This window comes from Mya arenaria, chromosome 9 (genome assembly GCF_026914265.1).
Source record: "Mya arenaria isolate MELC-2E11 chromosome 9, ASM2691426v1".
NCBI classification, from domain to species: domain Eukaryota; kingdom Metazoa; phylum Mollusca; class Bivalvia; order Myida; family Myidae; genus Mya; species Mya arenaria.
The window spans coordinates 42,632,143-42,654,375 of record NC_069130.1 but is presented as its reverse complement, the minus strand read 5'-3'; the positions used below and the strand labels follow the sequence as shown (position 1 = coordinate 42,654,375).

General features: G+C 34.9%; 1 protein-coding gene across 2 annotated transcripts; it reads left to right on the top strand.

Annotated features, from left to right (window-relative positions):
- Positions 1–1,373: 1,373 nt before the first annotated feature.
- LOC128246692 (claudin-10-like) lies at positions 1,374–21,816 on the top strand. Of its 2 annotated transcripts, XM_052965047.1 has the most exons (5): positions 1,402–3,200; positions 9,620–9,779; positions 10,304–10,453; positions 12,853–13,079; positions 19,946–21,816. In XM_052965047.1, the coding sequence occupies exons 1-5, from the start codon at positions 3,132–3,134 to the stop codon at positions 20,018–20,020; spliced, it is 681 nt and encodes a 226-aa protein (XP_052821007.1). In that variant the 5' UTR covers positions 1,402–3,131; the 3' UTR covers positions 20,021–21,816. The 2 variants fall into 2 exon arrangements, with proteins under 2 accessions (XP_052821008.1, XP_052821007.1); XM_052965048.1 differs by lacking the exon at positions 19,946–21,816 and having other exon boundaries at positions 1,374–3,200; positions 12,853–13,728.
- Positions 21,817–22,233: the final 417 nt, after the last annotated feature.

Genomic DNA, 22,233 nt, shown 5'->3' with positions numbered 1-22,233 from the left:
TAACAACATTCCTAGAAATGAACGTTATTGTACTTTTTGTAATTCAAATGATCTAGAAGATGAATTTCATTTCATATTAATATGTCCTTGTTATAATGACATCAGAAGGAAATACATTAAAAAATATTTTTATATCAGACCAAGCATGTACAAGTTTATAGAACTGCTTAAGTCAGACAACAAAAATACTGTATTTAAATTATCCAAATATATAAAAGAAGCTCTTAAACATAGAACTTCCATTACATATAGTGATTAGTTTATATCAGCTCATCCTCATGTTTTATCATTTGCATATATGTTTTTTTTACCTATGGACAATTATTCATATCTACGTATAGACATTGCCTGTATCGAATCTGTATTATGTGACATGTTGAATTCACGTTATATAAATGTATTTATATTGTATGACTATGTACCTTGTTGGTATACGTCGAATAAAATTATGTTATGTTATGTTATGATAACATTGCAAGGAAATAAGAGAATACTGGTAAAACTTACATGATAATTATATCGTTTATAAAGCTGCACTCTCACAGATTGAACATTTTGACATCTTTTTCATTTTTTGTCTTGGTACGAGCCATTTTTGGCGAAAATCCATGGAAACCAGTGATATAAGACTGCTGACAAAAATAGATCGCAGTTTTTATATTTGAGTTAAAACAAAATCATGTTTTAGGCATATTTCTTAAACCGTTAGTAACGGTTTAAGCTATAAAACATTAATTTTCTAACGGAAATATGCAAATCTGCGCTCTGATTTTTTGTCAGCATCTTTTATCATTGGTTTGCAAATATTTACGCAAAAATTTGCTCTTTCCAAGACAAAAAATAAAAAAGTTGTAAAAACGGTAAATCAGTGAGAGTGCAGCTTTAACAACGCATTGAATTTTACCTTCTGTCAGATGTATCGCATCGCTTAAGACACATGTATCTTTCACAGTTTTTGCAAATCTTTCCAACGCAAAATATACTGGGTCTGACTACCACGTAAATCCTAGTCAATTTAAAAATAGCGTCAGTATATGTAGCTGTACTTCGTTTTCACGTGAGTTTCACACGCTAAACATACACACTATATACTGGGAAATCATTAAGTGCTATTTTTAAACTGGCTACGAAATATTCTTTTAATCATGAAAAACAATGATTTACCGGCCTAATTCAAGTTCGTATTGATAAATCTTGGCTTGCTTGGAGGAAATACTGTATTTGCCGATTTTGGGACAATCTGGTGTCTAGTCCCTTTAAATTTGAAGACATCGGGGAGGATTTAGGCATCGGATTGAATATAAGGTGTGTCATTAATAAAAGGGTGCATATCAAACAAGAGCAACCTTAGCCCCAAAAGAACGGAAATAAATAATAGTTGATAGGAGTTTCTTCTTCAATGGTTATATGTCTGGATAGATAAAACTAAATGGAATGAAGCGGCGGAATTAATGATAATATTAACACGGCTGTCAACATGACAGATCGAGAGATCCAGACCATTTACAAATAGCATTGTAAAGTATATATGTAAAACACAGCTAACTTTGCTACACGGACCGATACAATAAGTGAGTTATCAACATTTCTTTCAACATAATTTAACTACGAATTTCATTTAACATTTAATTTTCGGTTGAAATTAATATTCGCAAGACAACTTCACTGCGTTATGCGATGGAATAAGTGATTAATCGATTACTGTAGTATTGATTGACAGATTTCATCCAACGTTTGATTTTTGGTGGAAAGTAAATATGCAATAACATTACATCACCATGCGATGGAATTAGTGATTAATCTATATATCTCCAAGTTGATCTAATCGACATATTTCTGCCAACATTTGATTTTCGGTGAAAAGTGAATATGCAAAAAATGATGGAATTAGTGATTAATTAAAGTTGATATAATCAAAAGATTTCATTTAACGTTCGAGTTTCGGTAAACAGTGCATATATAACATAATTTCACTGCACAAAGCGATACAAATAGTCATTAATCAAGATATCTGCAAGCAGATATTGATCGACAAATCTGGTGCAACGTTTCATTTTTCGGTTGAAAGTACAAAACATGTTTATGTATAACACAACTGCAGTGAAATTAATGATATATTAACAATTGACCGACAAATCTAGATCATAATATCGGCGAAAATGATGAATAACACGGCTTACATACCTACTGCATCGAGTGATGAAATAATGATTAATTAACGGACCTACAAATAAGACCTACAGATCTTGATACGGATAAAGATAATGTGGCCAATAGTTTACCACATGCCGCCAAGGTTGATGTCTTATATTTGTACATGCGGTGGTGTTAATTAGAAACAGACAGGCGGGGAAAGACTATGGAACTCTGAGGAATTCTTGCAGGTAGTATAATAGAATATAATTGTGTTGCTCGCTGGCTCTGTACAAACATTCGTGAGTCTTGAAGCCAAATCATGTTTCTGACGAAAATCTCGTGTACTGTTACCGGTAATTCCTCATAAGTTATATTCTAAATCACTACCAGACTATCATTAGACTACCGTTATCAGTAGTATGTGTTTGTGGTAAGAAGTTAACACTCCATAGGGGGTCAGGTTTATTTGTGCCTGCTATTTATTCTTTTCTCTGTGACATTTTCATTAGGAGAATAGAGCATTAAGAGAGCTGTGTTCTTTTATGACTTTCCTTGAAAAAGAAACTAGGCAAAATCGATGGCTTAAGTGTTCGACTTTCACTAGCACAAGTCGAACTCAATGCAGAGACGTAAGATCCTGTATTTCAATATGAAAAGGTGCTAAGGAAAAATAAGTTCAATAGGTGTAATTGTATAGAAAACTTTTGAGGCGAGTTGAGTAGAATCGGTAAATCTGCTGGCGCTGTTGGATTAGAATACAACTGACACACTTGTAGGATATTGTAGTGTAGAAGTCGAAACTTTCAAAGGATTATTTGACAGGTTACAGATTACAGTGTACAGATTACACAATTACTTGGAATATTACAGAACTTCTAAGACTTGAAAGAGGTGGTTTAATATCATATTAATCCACCACTAGTGCTTGGGACATAGGCAGATATAAGTAATTTCTTAGAACCTGACAATATTTGACAGCGGATTAATCAGCCAATATGAGTGAGACGGAGAAAATGGCACCGACAGCTTCTATGGAAACTGTGATGATCATCCGACCATTTAAGGTAATGTTGTAGCTTTGATAAACAAATATTTTGGCACGTCTGGATTGGGCTTACATACAACTAAGTCAGTAAACTATATATTTGCTATTCAGAGCAAAGCACGACAGCACTGTACTATGTTACACTGTACGTACTACACTACATTACACTACACTACACTACACTACACTACACTACACTACACTACTACTCTACACTATAATCCACAACACTATAATCCACTACACTACACTACGCTACACAGCATTGTACTTCATAATACTGTTCTACACTACACTACACTACACTACACTACACTACACTACACTACACTACACTACACTACATTACACTACACTACACTACACTACACTAAACTACGCACCATTGTACTTCATAATATTGTTCTACACTACACTACACTACGCAGCATTGTACTTCATAATACTGTTCTACACTACACTACACTACACTACACTACACTACACTACACTACACTACACTACACTACACTACACTACACTACGCAGCATTGTACTTCATAATACTGTTCTACACTACACTACACTACACTACACTACACTACACTACACTACACTACACTACACTACACTACACTACACTACACTAAGCAATACAGCATTGTACTTCCTATTACTTACTGGCGTTTATACGCCACTTAACTACGCTACATTGTACTTATACATAACAATTTACTGAACTTTACGTACACTACATAACAATGCACTGAACTATACGTACACTACATAACAATGCACTGAACTATAAGTACACTTCATAAAAATGCACTGAACTATACGTACACTACATAACAATGCAATGTCCTATACGTACACTACATAACAATGCACTGTTCTATACGTACACTACATAACAATGCACTGTTCTATACATACACTACATAACAATGCACTGAACTATACATACACTACATTACAATGCACTGAACTATACATACACTACATAACAATGCACTGAACTATACGTACACTAAATAACAATTCACTGAACTATACGTACACTACATAACAATGCACTGAACTATACGTACACTGAACTATACGTACACTACATAACAATGTACTGAACTATACGTACACTGCATAACAATGCACTGAACTATACGTACACTGCATAACAATGCACTAAACTATACGTACACTACATAACAATTCACTGAACTATACGTTCACTACATAACAATGCATTAAACTATACGTACACTACCTAACAATGCACTGAACTATACGTACACTGCATAAGAATGCACTAAACTATACGTACACTACATAACAATGCACTGAACTATACGTACACTACATAACAATGCACTAAACTATACGTACACTACATAACAATTCACTGAACTACACGTACACTACATAACAATGCACTGAACTATACGTACACTACATAACAATGCACTGAACTATACGTACACTACATAACAATGCACTGAACTATACGTACACTACATATCAATTCACTAAACTATACGTACACTACATAACAATTATCTAAACTATACGTACACTACATAACAATGCACTGAACTATACGTACACTGCATAACAATGCACTGAACTATACGTACACTGCATAACAATGCACTGAACTATACGTACACTACATAACAATGCACTGAACTATACGTACACTACATAACAATGCACTGAACTATACGTACACTGCATAACAATGCACTGAACTATACGTACACTACATAACAATGCACTAAACTATACGTACACTGCATAACAATGCACTGAACTATACGTACACTACATAACAATGCACTAAACTATACGTACACTACATAACAATGCACTGAACTATACTGTATACATTGTACACTGCTATACTGTTTTGTACATACGCCATGGTACACTGTACAACATAACCATTATATACACTTGTCTTTAAAACACTGCGCTGTGCTGTACGAAATATCATTTTACCATACCATACCATACCATACCATACCACACCACACCATACCATACCATACCATACCATACCATACCATACCATACCATACCATACCATACCATACAACACTATACGAAACAGCACCGCACCACGTCACACCATACCACACCACACCACACCACACCACACCACACCACACCACACCACACCACACCACACCACACCACACCATACCATACCATACCATACCATACCATACCATACCATACCATACAACACTATACGAAACAGCACCGCGCCACGTCACACCATACCATACCACACAACACCACACCACACCACACCATACCACACAACACAACACCATACCATACCATACCATACCATACCATTGGAGTTGTACTAGTAGGTTGTTTATGGTTATGCGATATATTTTCACCATTAATACAATTGTTTTTATTTACAACACAGAATGAATCAATGTCGAAAAAAATGGTTTTTATGAAGGATGCCGTGTTGAATTTCAAAGAAAGGTATAGGTCTCTACCTGGTGAGACGATAGAAGATCACAGTAAATCTTTTATCACTCACCAATCATTTAATATTTTTTCAACGTTTTTATTAGCTAATAAATACACGGTTACAATCTTGTTATCAGTAATTAACATTTTCCATAAATGCATTATTTAGGAAGTAGTTAAAGGTTTATAACTCAAAATGTATGTTTGTTATTCATGTGTATGCATTGATTTTGAATAAGAGTGTCACTTTAAAGAAATTATATATTTTCAAAATCGCTGTTATTTGTAAAATAATATTAGCGTTTGTATAGCGAGGACACATGTAATGGAATTTAATTAACAACTATGTAATGTGAAGTCATATTGCCTGTGTGATTTACGCGAACATTCGATGAGAAGAAGTGCCCTCTGACAGCCGTTATAATCAGAAGTATTTATATGGTTAAACATGAAAGCAAGTCGTCTGCAGAGAGTTTTGTAGTTTGGATATTCACAAAGCATTTACTTAATTAAACTGTGAGCACTAGCGAGTCCGTCAGGTGCCCTTAAATTGTCCAAGTGAATTGTTTATATCAATTAAATAATTACCTACTTTAGCAATAGAACACAGCAGAAACACCAGCTTGGACTGGAATCAGCAAAATATGTATACCCAAACCTCATCCCCGAACTACGTTAAAAGCATACATTTTTTCTCACCCTCGAGTCACTCTTCTCTGGGGTCCAATTCTGGACGCCCCTGTCGGCAACATGTTGAATGTATTAGCGTCAGTGCAGCTGTTGGTCATGGCGTGTTTGTCATTGCGTACATTACCGCAGGTAAACTCATAGATCATTACTTACACAAAAGGCCGTACTTAACTGACCATATGTTTTGGGTTCCGTTTTCGAAAAAACGTCGAAAACTTTTGATACGGCCTTTTGTTCTAACTTCGTACTCAGGGCACATATATTCACTTTTATTAAGATGTCATCAGAGAGAACGGGCAACAAATCCATATTCTTGTAATAGGCTGAAATCTGGACAGCAAAATAAACAATGCCAATGGACTTTTATATGCCCAGATTGGAGTTATTTGCCAATTATTGGCTGTTAGTCAGTTTGTGACTTGTTTTTCACCTTCTATTCCTTTTGTATCGAGTAAGTCCTTACAGCAACGATCAATTTCATTCATTCAACAACGCCCGGTTTTATTTTAGCTAAGGCCGAAAAAACAACAATATTTGGTTCAGGTTACCCGACCCTACGTACGAATTAGGCGTCGAACCTACCGTCTTTATAGTCCGTTGGTTAAAATGTGCGTATTTTAATATGCTGTTTAGGAACCTTTTAAGCTCCATAAAGAAGATTACTGAATCACCAATCCCCAATGATGAAAATTACCTTCCGGCATAATGTCTAATTATTAAAAAAAGCGCATGTGAGTTTTGAAAATGGACGATTCGGCGAGACCGCCATTTTGTCAGAACTATTTTCGGAGCAAAATATCAGCATATTAAACAATATTTGACCAAAGACAAATAAGTAACAGCCAGGCTGAGTGTAACATTCGTACCCTATCCCGAGCGTGGGTTTCCTCGGGGTACTCCGGTTCGCCCCAGCCACCCCACAACCCCCAACACAAGACCACACTATCGTGCAACATCGTGCCAACGAGAGTGATAAATATAAATAATGCGGTACTTACTTGTTTCACAATCGTTGTTATATGAATAATTTTAAAATTAACTAAAAAAGCCTTCCTAGCGTACATGTTTATGAAAAGGATGTAACCCAAACGTAAACCATACTGTTTTCGCCTAACCAAACATTCAGGTATTATTACATTGTTCAGGCATTTTTACCATTGAGTGGTTAGGATTTCTCAGCAAACATGCAGTGACTCAACCAAAGAATAAATAATAAACCCACAGCACATGTCTTTATTTCTCGGTAATGGGCCAGAAAAACCATCGATCGTTTGGCAGGCAACCGGGGTGCCGTGAAAGTAAAGCTTTATACATCTGTTTGCGTGCATGCATGCGTGTGTAGAAGTCGGCTACATGCCTTTCTTTTCACATAAAACCCAGTCCCTGTATGCAATGCGGCAAACATTAACATACTTTCACATACAATCCAGTCATTGTATGCAATATAGCAGGCATTAACATTGAGTCGGTGATCCGAGAAATAAACTAGACAGGTAGGAAATTACAGGTAAATGAAAGCCACGTGCTCATGTTGAAAGCTTGACAAATAATCCCATCTACACGTGCATCTCTGGCATCAACGTGGGAATAGTTAAAGGTGAAAACGCACATAGATGTTGATAGTATAGATTCAATGACTTTTTTCTATGGTGCTTTTATCAGGTACCGCTAAAATATCAGTATTATGACACAGCAAACACCATGTACCGCAATCAATATCGGTTTTAAGAGTGGGAAGGTGCACCCAGGCGCCGAAATGTTCAAGCACATTTTTCGGTTCAAAGGGGGAGGGCGAGCTCCTTCAAGGCTGCGTCCACTAAGTTGTGCTCCCTCTAAAGCCAAATCCTAGACCCACCCATGGCAACCACCGCAATTGTCAAACTAAGAGCATGACAAGCGTATGGTAATGCTGATCTGTTGTGAAGTGAAAAAGGGGCGTAACTCGACGATTATAATAGCCAGAGTTATAGACTTTGCTTCACACGTGTGCATTGCCTCTTGTAACATGCGTATTACGTTCCATGTGCATATCTTAAACGGTTGTTGAGTGTTGGTGTTAAAGCGTTGTACACTGACGCCGACGACACTTGGGCTAGTAACAACATATTACGATTTGTGTCTTCATTTAAACGACAAGCTAATTACCTCTTCTACCATGTTTGATAATGAAATTTTGTTTTCGTCTATAAATTAACTCCCATATCGGAACGGTTATTAGAAGGCGGAGCTTAACCGTTCAGTAACAAGCATGCGGATCAATTACAAGAATATTGACTCATACCACACTCTAGACATATCGGTAGAGCGTTGGACTCTAAATCGGACAACCCGGGTTCGATTCCTGGGCGGACCAGGTTACTTCTGTTGTGATTGGTTATGAAATCCTTTCTACGACCATTCGCACTGTACCACTGCCCCTGGCATGTAAAGAAGATGTCAGTTCCTTGCAGGGGTGAAGGTACCTAGTACTGGTTCTGCCCAGGATTGTTCTGCGGTGGTTGAACTGTCACTCTGGGACCCTTCAATGTGCTCACGCCGGGACCCGGAGTATAAACTACTAACACCACCACCACCACACGCTAGACATTGAACGGTGTCCCTGAAAATATTGCGCACAAATAAGAGTGTTCTATGGGCATGAAACGGGATTCCATTCTATTACATTATACGCCTAACCTGAGTTATTGAAACAGTGTCACCCACTACTCCTAACGCACGTGTACATTTTCAATAACTTTAGCGTATAAAAAATAAATTGGTATGTATGGTACTTTTTCATAAGGAAAATAGTTTGTTTTTAGATTGTTCTGTTAACAAAAACTATAAATTAAATGTTAGAAAATACTATATAATCAGTATTAGTATCGTTAGACGCGAAGATCCCTTCTTTTTTATTTTTTTAAAGAAGAAAATATCAAATAAAGGATAAAACATATTTCTCAAAGCAATAAAAAAGGTTTGGGGGGGGGGGGGGGGTGTCCGGGAAACCGTAAACAAACGTTATTTCTTTTACACCTTCTTTTTATGGGTGTAGTAAATTCGGTGGCATGAAGAAAAAAAAAACGAGTAAAACTCATATGATTGAATGCTGTCAACTTCACTTATTTGTATTAAGTATTGTATATAAATGTTTTATTAGGGCGGATCCAAAAATTGGCGTTAGAGGGGCTTTATAGTCCGAAAACTAAAATATCGATTTGGAGCTATACATATACTTGGTCAGAGATATATGTATATATCATGAAAACTATACATGCATTTATGTTCCCTTCTCCCCAGGTTGGTGCTGCAATTATAGGGTTCGTCTCTATGTTGGTGAGCGGACTCTTTATCGGGGCCTCAGACTGGATTGAACAAGACGGCTGGCGACAGGGCCTCTGGGAAGAATGCATTGAAACATCCCCCGGCAGAGTGAACTGTACAAAGTTCAACCCGCCTGGTAAGAATTTCAAGGTTTGGTTCCGACGAATGTATTAAGGCATTGTCAATTGTACTTTTTTTGAATTTGCATATACGTAAACCATCCAATCACCGATTGGCATGAACCATCCAATCACAGAGTGGCATAAATCATCCAATCACGTACATCATGAAACCATCTTAAAATATTTAATGTGTCTCCTTTATATCGAGAAATATATTATGAATTAAATTTTTGACCTTAAAAGATTGCATATGTCCGTTGGCGCCTGATTTCATTTAAAATGAACAACAAAAATAGAAATAGCAATTTAAAACTGTATCCATAGTGTATTTTTAGTAATTGAGTTTCAAACATATTATAAATCATTGGATTGATAGCAATATTTAATGAGGTCTACAGGTATCTTTGGTTATTCTGCAAGGACCAAATAATGACATTCATAGCAAGGGTAGTCGAGTGGATATTAGGGGCCTTAATGGCCACTTTAACGACACATATAGTTTACTAAGTATCTATGATATGTAATTGTATTGTTTCAGTATACGTGTTCGCATGTCGAGGACTTGTCATCCTGGGCCTCATCATGACGTTTATAGCAAGTGTGACCGTCTGTCGGGGCCTCAATAATGAGAAAATGAGCACGCGGTACCGGTGCTACTTTATCGCCATGCTAGTTTACTTTCTAGGAGGTAAGTCGTACTAAGACGTATCATTCTTGTTTTTTTTTGTAAATACAGTCGAACCCCGTTGGCTCGAGCTCATAGGATCCGGTAAAATACCTCGAGCCTCAGAAAATTCGAGCCAAGCGATAATCCTTACATTTAACAGAATAAAATCGGTCCTTAACATCCTGTTCGAGCCAGTGAGAAAATCGAGCCAAGCGAGTTCGGACCTACGGGGTTGCATTGTAGACAACATTTTTATGCTAACTTATTGTATGTGCATTAGGGTTACTGGTTGAAAATATAGCAAACGCGAGTTCGCGGCTGAATCCACATGATTCTGACCTTTTTTCCCTCTTTTTTTAAAAAAAAAAAACCGCCAAAGTTGCAGTATGCGTACTTGACTACATGTTCCTAAAATTGTCCATTTTCCAGTTTTAAAGCACATCAGAACGCCCAGAATGCAATATGGATTTCAAAATTATCCGACCCCCTGGCACAATTATGAGCCATCATGAATAGAGGGCTAGCTATGCGCCTGGGTGTACCAGTAGTCACTGGTAATGTTAGTTGAATATTTAAGTCAGTTTAAACTTATATATTTTACAACGATTGTGAAACATGGTGTAACAACATCTCGTTGGCATGCGAGAGTGTGGTCTCGTTAAATGTGTTGACAACCGGTGTACCCGGAGGAAACCCACTTAATCTAGCTTGGTGACCACAAACCAACCTCACACGCGCCCAGGCCGGGAATCAAACCCGGGTCGCCTAAGTGAGAAGCGAGTGCGCTAACCACTGCTCTAACCGAACAGCCTTATAGTTTCTATAATAATCTAGTTAATCTAATAATTTGGTAATATCATATATTGTAAATGGACAAGGCTTCGAAAACTGATAGTTGAAGAGTGCTAGAAGTAGTCTTAATTTTGACCGAACCTTTGCAAGAAATATATATCTTATATAAAAATATATTTATATACGCAACTTTTTTCCCAGAGATAAAGACATGATAAATTTTTCTTCGATCATAAACTGTTTAGTGTTTACAACTATAAATGATTTCACTTCCTAATATTTTCGTCTTAACAGACATTTTCCTTTGCAAGATTTTATGTTTTGTTGTTTACTCTAGATAGTGTTATGATAAATGCGAAATAAACAACGCCATAACATGACATGGCAAGATTATATGCTGTTGGTTTCAAATTAAGTAGACATTTGGTTTCAAATTAAGTAGACATTTTTAGCAGAATTTGTGTTTTTTACCCTATGCAATTCATTTCAAAATCCGATTTAATTACCGTTGTTCATAAATCATTCAAATGCAATTGCATTCCAAGTATGATTGCGTAATGGTTTTGAATGACAAGCGCTTTATACTGCACTGTCTGAAAGTGATTTGAATGCATGATATAATGCGTCAGCATTTTCTTTTTTCCAATAGTTTTATTATTTCCGTTTTAAACGAGGGTTGTCCCAAAAATGTTACTTCAGCTGTAACAACGGGGTGTTGGTCATTCGGAACCCCTCGGCCATTTTTCATCGAAAATAACATCGGTTGTAAATGGACGGTTTACAATGTCAGAAATCTTAACACTTCAACTACGCTGCAAGTAGATCGCGTAGTCATTTCATCTTAATAACCTAACTCTTAGGAATTAGAATTATTTATGCAATAATACACGTCAATGGCATTCAATTTAGACTTAATAATACAAAATACACGTCACGTTAATACTCAATTAATTAATACTATTTTTTAAAAATTTAACGAACTACTTCTACTACCGGCATACACCCGAGGTTGATTTCGTTGGAAAATGGCCGAGGAGTTCCGAATGGATGTTTGTCTGACGCTGAACATCATTCAATGCATTTTTCTTTTCACTTTTAATGCACGTACAGATTGCAATAATGATTTTAAAGCGTTGTGCCTATGAACATATAGTCTGCGTTGAGTAACTTCATCTTTAAAACCTGCACTCTCACAGATTGAACGTTTTGACAACTTTATATTGTCGTGGGACGAGCCAATTTATGCGAAAATGCATGGAAACCAGTGATATAAGACTGCTTACAAAACATCAAATCGCAGATTTTCATACTTCAAGTTCAAAAAAGGATGTTTTATGCATTTTTCTTTAACCGTTAGTAACGCTTTTAGTCATAAAACATTAATTTTCGAACGGAAATATGAAAATCTGCGATCTGATCTTTTGCCAGTAGTTTTATATGATGTTTAGTTTTAACGAAAAAAATGGCTCATTCCAAGACAAGAAATAAAAAAAGTTATCAAAACGGTAAATCTGTGAGAGTTCAGCTTTAATTAAAGTCAAAGTCGGTCCAAAAATATACTAATACTTATATCTGTGGGGATTGTTGTGGTACTGAAATTGATGACGTAATTTCCTCACTCTTTTCAGTTATGTTTGACATCACTGCGCTTATAATCTTCCCTGTAAAGTACTCGGAATCGATGGGCGAGCGGGCGGGCGAGGTGTGGTCAGTCGGCTGGACATATTGGATCGGCTGGCTAGTTGCTGGACTCATGCTGACCAGTGCCCTACTTTTGTGCCTGGACAAAGACGCCGACGAAATCACGTATCGCGAGAAGGTCGAATATGAGAACGGAATCGAAGATGATGATGAGGTCATTATCTAGGGCTTATAGATTTGCAATTTTTATGATGAATATTTTATTGATAACCAAAATTATTTTTGGCGCGAAATGCAGACTGGTTAACCGCCCACTTGTGAGTCCAAGTCCCTGGTATTTCTCAACTACCGTTCTTTATAAATATTTGTTCGGATGCTCGATTCCAGTGTCTTTCAGAAGTTAAGGTTAAGAAAAAAAAGATGAATCATAGCATGTTAGAAATTAATCAGTTGGAAAACATCAACTTTCCCGAGAGATTGGCTTATCAGATAAAATCAAATTCTGCCTAAGTTTGGAACGTGATTCTATCGAATTATTGAGCATATTCAGAGATATCCTGGAAGTAAAATCCAGTCTTTCTAAATTAATTTAGTCTAGACTGCAGACAGACACGATTCTTTAGACGCCGAAAAAAGTCTTAATATGAAGTTAAGCAAAAAAAATTCCTTTCCCACCAACCCGACCAACTTTTTTCCCTTTTGACCCAACACCCTTTTTTTGCTCGAAAAGCAGATTTATTTAGTTATTTTCTAAATGAATGAATATTTGAGTGAACATGTTAAAATTTGACCATTTATATTTAATATTTTCTAAAATAGAGATATACCGTGATATAGGTCATAAAATTTAGTACATAATCACGGTTTCCCTCCCCCCCCCCCCCCAAAAAAAAAAAAAAAAGTTATGCCGACGTACCTACCCTATCTTCCTCAAGATGTCAGTGATTAAAAAGATTTGCCTTAGATCTATAATCAGTTATACCGGAGTTGAATATTGCGTGATTACAAGTTAAGAAATCTTGTAACAAAATGGTCGACTTGGGATTAATTAATTTTTCTTATTTTCTGTCTGTGGGCGAATAGACATGATAGTGTGTCTGTGTGTGTGTGGAACATTTGTCTCCCTTCATAGCACTTAAGAAGAAAACTACTGCTTACATATACATTTAATCAACTTCATTATTTATGTCTGTCTGCGAATGGATATGATTTTTTTGTGTGGAACATTGTCTCCCTTGCTATAAATTGATGTACTGATTCCATATATATTCCATTTCTTAAATCACGAACATTTTATTTATTTATTTTTTTACCATTTTTGATAACCATTGATTTAAAGTGTTTTTTTTGACATGTTTTATATGTGTACTGAGCGGAAGTGATTCTGAGAGATATTATAGGGACTAAACACCATATGATTCCAAAATCATCAAATTCAATATTTTCTGAAAACAAGCCTAGAATTATCAATATGAGCTAGAATGAGGCCGATTATACATTATTTTACATGATTAAAGTACTATTTTGTCGCCGTCTTAGCTAAGTTTACTCGTTTAAGATAACGCATAATGCTTTCCAAGTATACAGTGGTGTGTATATTTAGTATGTGAATATCCGAGTCTATAAAGACGATAATTTAGATTTACTGAGATTTACGTGTTAGACAGACCCAGTAAATTTCGAATTGGATAAAAATGCGAAAGATACATGTGTCGTACGCGTTGTGATAAACCAGTAAGTAATATTGAATGTGTGGTACACATCGATAATTAACAATTTTATGTAAGTTTTTGACAATTTTCTTTTTTTTTCTTGCAATTTAATCTTATGGTGCCTAGTCCCTTTATAAAGCCAGGGACAGGGTGACCATTACAGAGGCATCTTAAGGAAATTAGTGTGAAGAAGAATTGTTGAAATTGTGGAAAATGTAGATTTTCAATTTAAGATTCCTGTGTAATATTGTCCCTGAACTCCGTAACAACAAAATACAGAAATCATTTCTCAATCTCATTCTCAATCCATTTTATCTGATTTCTTAATAATGTTCAGTTCTGTTCTGTTCATATATTACAACAGAAAAGCAGCAGAAAAGGAATAAACATTCGCATGTTATTTCTTCTTTTAAAAGCCAATTTGTTAAAGTATGAAATGGTTGTGTAGTGTTAAAATTATGTTAACTAATTATGCATAAACCAATTGGGTATAATGCATTATTGTGTGAAATTATTAAGAATATGTTTAACTCTAGAATTATTTTTTTTTACCATTATGATAAAAACTTTGTATTTACATAATCTGTGTGTATAAATGCACCTTAATAAGGAATTTAACATAGCCATTCGAGCCCTTCTTTGCTAGTATGTGGTGAAATGAGTTGACCTTGAGAATTGATTAATTACATGTATGTGATATTGAGGCCATGATTTATTTGCGACTTTCACTCTTCCGAATTTTCCTTGTTATGACTTACAACATTCCCACCATTTATTTGTGCTACATATCCCAAGACACAACCGCGTTCACAGACCCGGAAGTTTAAAGCTGCACTTTCACAGATTTACCGTTTTGCCATTTTTTATTTTTTTGCTTTGGAATGAGCCAAATTTTGCGTATATGTCTGGAAACCCGTTAGATAAGATTGCTGACAAAAGAACAGATCGCAGATTTTCATATTTACGTTAAAAATAATGTTTTATGACAAAAACTAAACTCATTATGTTTAAAACGTTAGTAATACTTTTAGCCTTAAAAATGAAATTTTGAACGTGAATATTAAAAAACTGCGATCTGATCGTATGTCAGAAGTATTATATCACTGGTTTCCAGACATTTTCGCAAAATCTTGCTTATTTCGAGACAAAAAAATAAAATGAAAATTGTCAAAACGGTCAATCTGTGAGAGTGCAGCTTTAAAATGCACTTTCGCCATATTTGTTTACCTTTAACTTATTTTCAATCATCTTTATGATTATCATCAAACCATAGGAGGTATTTGGATGTACAAAGTTGTTTCCATAGGTGGTAGTATCAGATAAAGATGATGAAAACCGAACTGCTCGCTAAATATTAAAACGATAAACATACTATTTAACGTTCGAGTTTCCTCGAAGTGTTTAGTATTCTTAAGCACAGTTTTCGCGAAAAAGTTTGTGCATCCATGCAAATGTGCTCATTTTGATTTTAAATATTTGAAACATTTAGATTTATTGGACGAGGGTAAACCCATTTGGGGGGCCTTCTTATAACATAATGTTATCATATCCTCAACTATAATTTTTATTATGTATGACTTATACTGCCGCCTATGGTTGTCACAACACCACAATTCACGAAATCAAGTGCCATTTGATTTTCATATTTGTTGTTTAAAATTATGTTGGTTTTGATATACAGATTGAATGGGGTGCCGTCGTATGATTTATATTTTTTGTTGAAAACGATAATTGCATTGATTTGTACTGATATTTCTGCAATATTTGTGTGTTACAGACATATCTTGTACACTTTTAAGTCACAGCAAATTGCCAAAAGAACAATTTTTAAGACAAGCAAGTTGCAAAACTAACTCTTTTTATCACTTACAGCAGATAAGTTTTAATACCAGCATGTTCCCAAAATATTTTTTTACTACAAGCAAACAGCCAAAATTGATACAAGCAAGTTACCAGACGAAATACTTTTACTACAAACAAATTGCCAAACTAACTACTTCAACTAAAAGCAAGTAACAAAACGAACAAAGAAATATTAATTCTTTAATAAAAGCAAGACACCAAAGGAATAATTTTACTCCAAGCAGATTGCCAAAATAACATTTTGCTGGAGCTTCCTCACCGAATGCCTGAATTTACGTATGCTGTCTATACACAGTAGATCTACTTTTACCCAAGTCCAAATTTCATTTATGATATCTCTACACAAAATAACTACTTTTACTGCAGGCCTTAGTTCATTTATCATATCTATACACAAAATAACTACTTTTACTCCAGGCCTAATTTTATTTCTTATGTTAATACACACCAGAACTACTTTACTGCAGGCCTTAGTTCATTTATCATATCTATACACAAAATAACTACTTTTACTCCAGGCCTAATTTTATTTCTTATGTTAATACACACCAGAACTACTTTACTGCAGGCCTTAGTTCATTTACCATATTTATACACAATAGAACTTCTTTTACCCAAGGCTTAATTTCTTTTATCATATCTATACACAATAGAACTTCTTTTACCCAAGGCTTAATTTCTTTTATTATATCTATACACATGAGAACTACTTTTACCCAAGGCCTTATTTCTTTTATTATATCTATACACAACAGAACTACTTTTACCCAAGGCCTAATTTTATTTATTTATCTATACACAATATAACCACTTTTACACAAGGCCGAATTTCATTTATTATATTTATACACGCTAGAACTACTTTTACGACAGGCCAAAGTTCATTAATCGTATCTATACACAACAGAACTACTTTTACACATGACCTAATTTCATTTTTTATAATTTTTATCTATACATAATAGAACTGCTTTTACCCAAGGCCGAATTTCATTTATTATATTTATTCACACTAGAACTACTTTAACTGCATGCCTAAGTTCATTTTTCATATCTATACACAATAGAACTACTTTTACTCCAGGCCTAAGTTCATTTACCATCTTAATACACAATAGAACTACTTTTACCCAAGGTCAATTTCATTTATAATATGTATACACACTAGAACTACTTTTACTCCAGGCCTTAGTTCATTTATCATATATATATATACACAATATAACTTCTTTTACTCCAGGCCTAATTTCATTTATTTTATTTATTTACAATATACTCATGTATCATATCTTTTTGTTCTCAATCATGAGCCTTTGTTGTGTTATATTTATGTAATTTATTATGTAGGTACACCTGCTTGCTCAAGAACATAAGTTTTACAATTCCATCAGGCCAAAAAAATAATTGTTTGTTTAGGGTAACCTTCCCAAAATTTCTAGTTAGGTAGGGATTATTTTTTTTCAAAATCTGTCTTAAGTTCAGAGTGTTTTCTTGCACATGGCAGTCTTCTCTACATTACTGTCATTGCCTGACTTTGTTTTATCATATAAACAATAATTCTGATTAAAATCTGCGTTTATCCGCCCTTTGTAACTCTCTATTCGCTAACGAATATTTTTTTTGCTCAGAAACGGAAAAAAATAATAAGGGTCGGCGCATTTTTATAGGTAGGGTCGGGTTACCCGAAACAGACATTTTTTTAGGCCTCATGTAAATATGTAAGAATGGCCCTTTTTCATTCGCTCCAAAACACATCATCGGCTTATTTCCGCAAGCCGAATGTTTCTGTTTCTGAGAAAACGGCTTCTAAGTTCGAAAAATAAATACGATCTATCTAAACCGGTTTTGCTTGAAATGTTTTCTATTTTGGTTCTAGTAGTTTTATCACGTTTGAGTGACAACCGACATTAATTAGAGCTATATATATTATATATATACATATGTTTAAACTCTTTTTAATTATGCAATTTATTGTTAAGAACGTGACATATGAACGCTTGTCATAAAACGATAGAATATATACGTATAAATAACTCATGTTGGAGAAGTTTACGTTTTATTTCAGTTGAATGTTTGCAGACGTGTTTGATTCCAGTTTGTCAATGGTACCAGAGTAAAAAACGTCAAAATATTATTAAAAAAAATATTGAAAAATTCTGAATAAAAATTACAACATCAAAAATGTAAAATACAGTCGAACCTCGTTGGCTCGAGCTCCCAGGTACCAACGAAAATACATCGAGCCAAGCAGAAATGCTCACCTTCAGAATAAAGAAATCGGTCCTTAACATACAGTCCGAGCCAACGAGGAGTTCGAGCCAAACGAGTTCGAGCCAACGGGGTTTCGACTATATTATAATACAAAGACATGTTGCTTTTACTCCCTTTACTGTCTATATTTACTTGCCAATTACAGAACCATAGTATCTTTATGAAAAACATATTTTTTTATAATGATTTATATTTTTGATATTGTAATATTTGTTTGGAAATAATAAGATTTTTTTTTCAAAAACAACGTTTGGAAGTTTGTTACTCCGGCGCCAATGCATTTTGTCACTACCTCGATTGTATTCCATGTTTACCGTTGATTTGCTTTCAAAGATTGTTTGAGTATTATCATTCAAATAAAAATACAATGGATACTCCTTATGTCGAACTCTTGTGTCTCGAAACCATCGTTTTGTCGAACCCCCACTTCTCGAAAGTATCTGTATGTCGAATTATTATTTTTCCAATGTTTCGTTTCATCGAACTCTCATATCTCGAATGAGTCGTTATGTCGAACTGTTATCTCTCGAATGTATGGTTATGTCGAATTTGTAACCTGTCTTAAATTATTCTGCTATCAATAGTTAAAATGAACATGCGTTTGAAGTTTATTTCTATGAACCTCTACTCCAATTGTCTGTTTTTTCCTTTTCCATTTAATGAAATGTTTTGAATGAAATCTACAAAGAATACGGTTATGTTTTGTGGATATTTCTATAAATCTATAAAGAACTGTCCATGTTTGATAAGAAAAAGCTCTAAACACTGTTCTAATTTCAAAAAAAAACCAATATCAATGTAATGACAGAACATAATTCATAACACTACAAATTAGCTGAACTTTAATAAGCAAATATCATTCAAAACTGAACTGTCTACGAACCCAAATCCGAATCACTCTTTATACAGTTACTAAATTATTACACTGTTGTCCAAAAATAACTAAAAACTCTTTTTACATTTGTCTTTAATTATCTAAACGTCCAATCATTGTTACTTCAGTCCTCGTCAGGATTTTTTTTACCAAATGCTTAAAAAACTGCTGGTAAGATTGCACAAAGAAACAAAGGTTTCACGAAGGCTGGTTAAATCACTCTCGGTGTTTCTGTAGGAAATTCGATTTTAAGACAAAAATATTAAGTCCTCAAAGTCAATATTTAAAAAATCTACTCAAAAATTTGAAATTTGATGATTCAATTTCTAAAAATTAATGCCAGTTTTTGTTTACCTTCAGAAACTGACTGAGAGTGATTCTGCCAGATCCGAGACTGAATCCGACATTGCTTATGCGGACGAGTGTTTCAAATGAAGCACCAACATGTGAACACCGACAAGGATTTTATAAACAACGAGGCCCGGTCAAGGGTAGAGCTTCCTTCTCCTAAGTTATTTTTGAGGCACCAACATGTGTACATCGACAAGGATTTTATGAACATGGAGGCCCGGTCACGGGTAGACATTTCTTCTCTTAAATTATTTTTGAAGCACCAACATGTGTATATCGACAAGGATTTTATAAACAACGAGGCCCGGTCAAGGGTAGAGCTTCCTTCTCTTAAATTATTTTTGAAGCACCAACATGTGTATATCGACAAGGATTTTATTTTAATAACGAGGCCCAGTCAAGGGTAGACCTTTCATTTCCTAAATTATTTTTTAAAACACCACCATGTGTACATCGACGAGGATTTTATAAACAACGAGGCCCGGTCAAGGGTAGACCTTCCATCTCCTAAATTATTTTTGAAACACCAACATGTGTACATCGACAAGAATTTTATAAACAACGAGGTCCGGTCAAGGGTAGACCTTCCTTCTCTTAAGTTATTTTTGAGGCACCAACATGTGCACATCGACAAGGATTTAATAAACAACGAGGCCCGGTCAAGGGTAGAGCTTCCTTCTCCTAAGTTATTTTTGAGGCACCAACATGTGTACATCGACAAGGATTCTATCAACAATGAGGCCCGGTCAAGGGTAGATCTTCCTTCTCTTAAGTTATTTTTGAAGCACCAACATGTGTACATCGACAAGGATTTTAAAACAACGAGGCCCGGTCAAGGGTAGACCTTCCTTCTTTTAAGTTATTTTTGAGGCACCAACATGTGTACATCGACAAGGCCCGGTCAAGTTATTTTTGAAACACCTAAAAACACAGGAATGTTGGACAATGATTGTGACGTCATGAAAAGAAAATGATTAAAAATATGTTACCATATTGGAATATATCGTTGACAGAATGGGAATGAATCGTTGACCACCATTCGTTAAACATGTTTATTTATATTTTTATATTAAAGGAAACACAGAAATGCCAATGAATAATGTCACTGGCCGTTATTATAAACAGTTCTGGTGGACTCGATATATGAACGTTTTGAAGTGTTACGTAAATAGTGTTTTAAAGGCTCATCCCTTAAAGCTGCACTCTCACAGATTGAATGTTTTGACTTTTATTTTTTTGTCCTGGAACGAGCCAATTTATGTGAAAATGCATGTAAACCAGTGGCATGAGACTGCTGACAAAAATGGATCGCAAATTTTTATATTTCAGTTAAAAAAATGCTGTTTTATGCATTTTCTTAAACCGTTAGTAACGCTTTTAGTAAAAAAAACCACATTAACTTTCAAACGGAAATATGACAATCTGTGATCTGACTGTTGGCCAACAGTCTTTTATCACTGGTTTGCAGATATATACACTCATTCCAAGACAAAAATAAAGAAAAGTTGTAAAAACGGGAAATCTGCGAGAGTGGAGCTTTAAAATCTCCTGACAATTTATGTATATATATATGTATACAAAGTAAATATTTAAGTTGCTTTGCTAAACATGAACAATATGTACGCTAGTACATTATTATGTAACGCTAACAGTTTCTTGGATTTTATATCATAGTTTATATCGACATTTATTGATTGTGTGATGAGCGAGATTTGGAAATATTTAAAAAAGTATTTTTGACATTTTCATGAAATATAAGACCATTGCATTCATCCTGATGAAAGAGTTGTTTTCAACAGAAAACATCATGAAAGCGATCTGTTTCATTTCATGTCCATTGTTGCCTTCATTTGCTAAACAAAATAAACTGGATAGCTATTAAACAATTACCTAGTTTATCATTACTCCCAACATTCGATTTTATTATAAAATTTCAAAATAAAATAAAGCAACAAACCAGCAACTACCAGGATCTTTCATTGCCCATTACGGTCGAGGATGAGAGATAGGTACATACCAGCCGGAGCTTAGGGTGTTTGGCGGAAAAGAGGTTTCCCGAGTTTCCGCAGGACAAACTGTACGAGGATTTGAATGAACTCATCTTACACTTTCGGCCATGAAATATTTTATTCTCACACTTCAGTTAAACAAAATAACGTGAAAAGGGTTTTCCTTCCGCTGGAAATCTTTAGTACGCAGTGAATATAATTTGCGTATATATATATATATATATATATATATATATATATATATATAATTATTTATATATATATATATATATATATATATATATATAT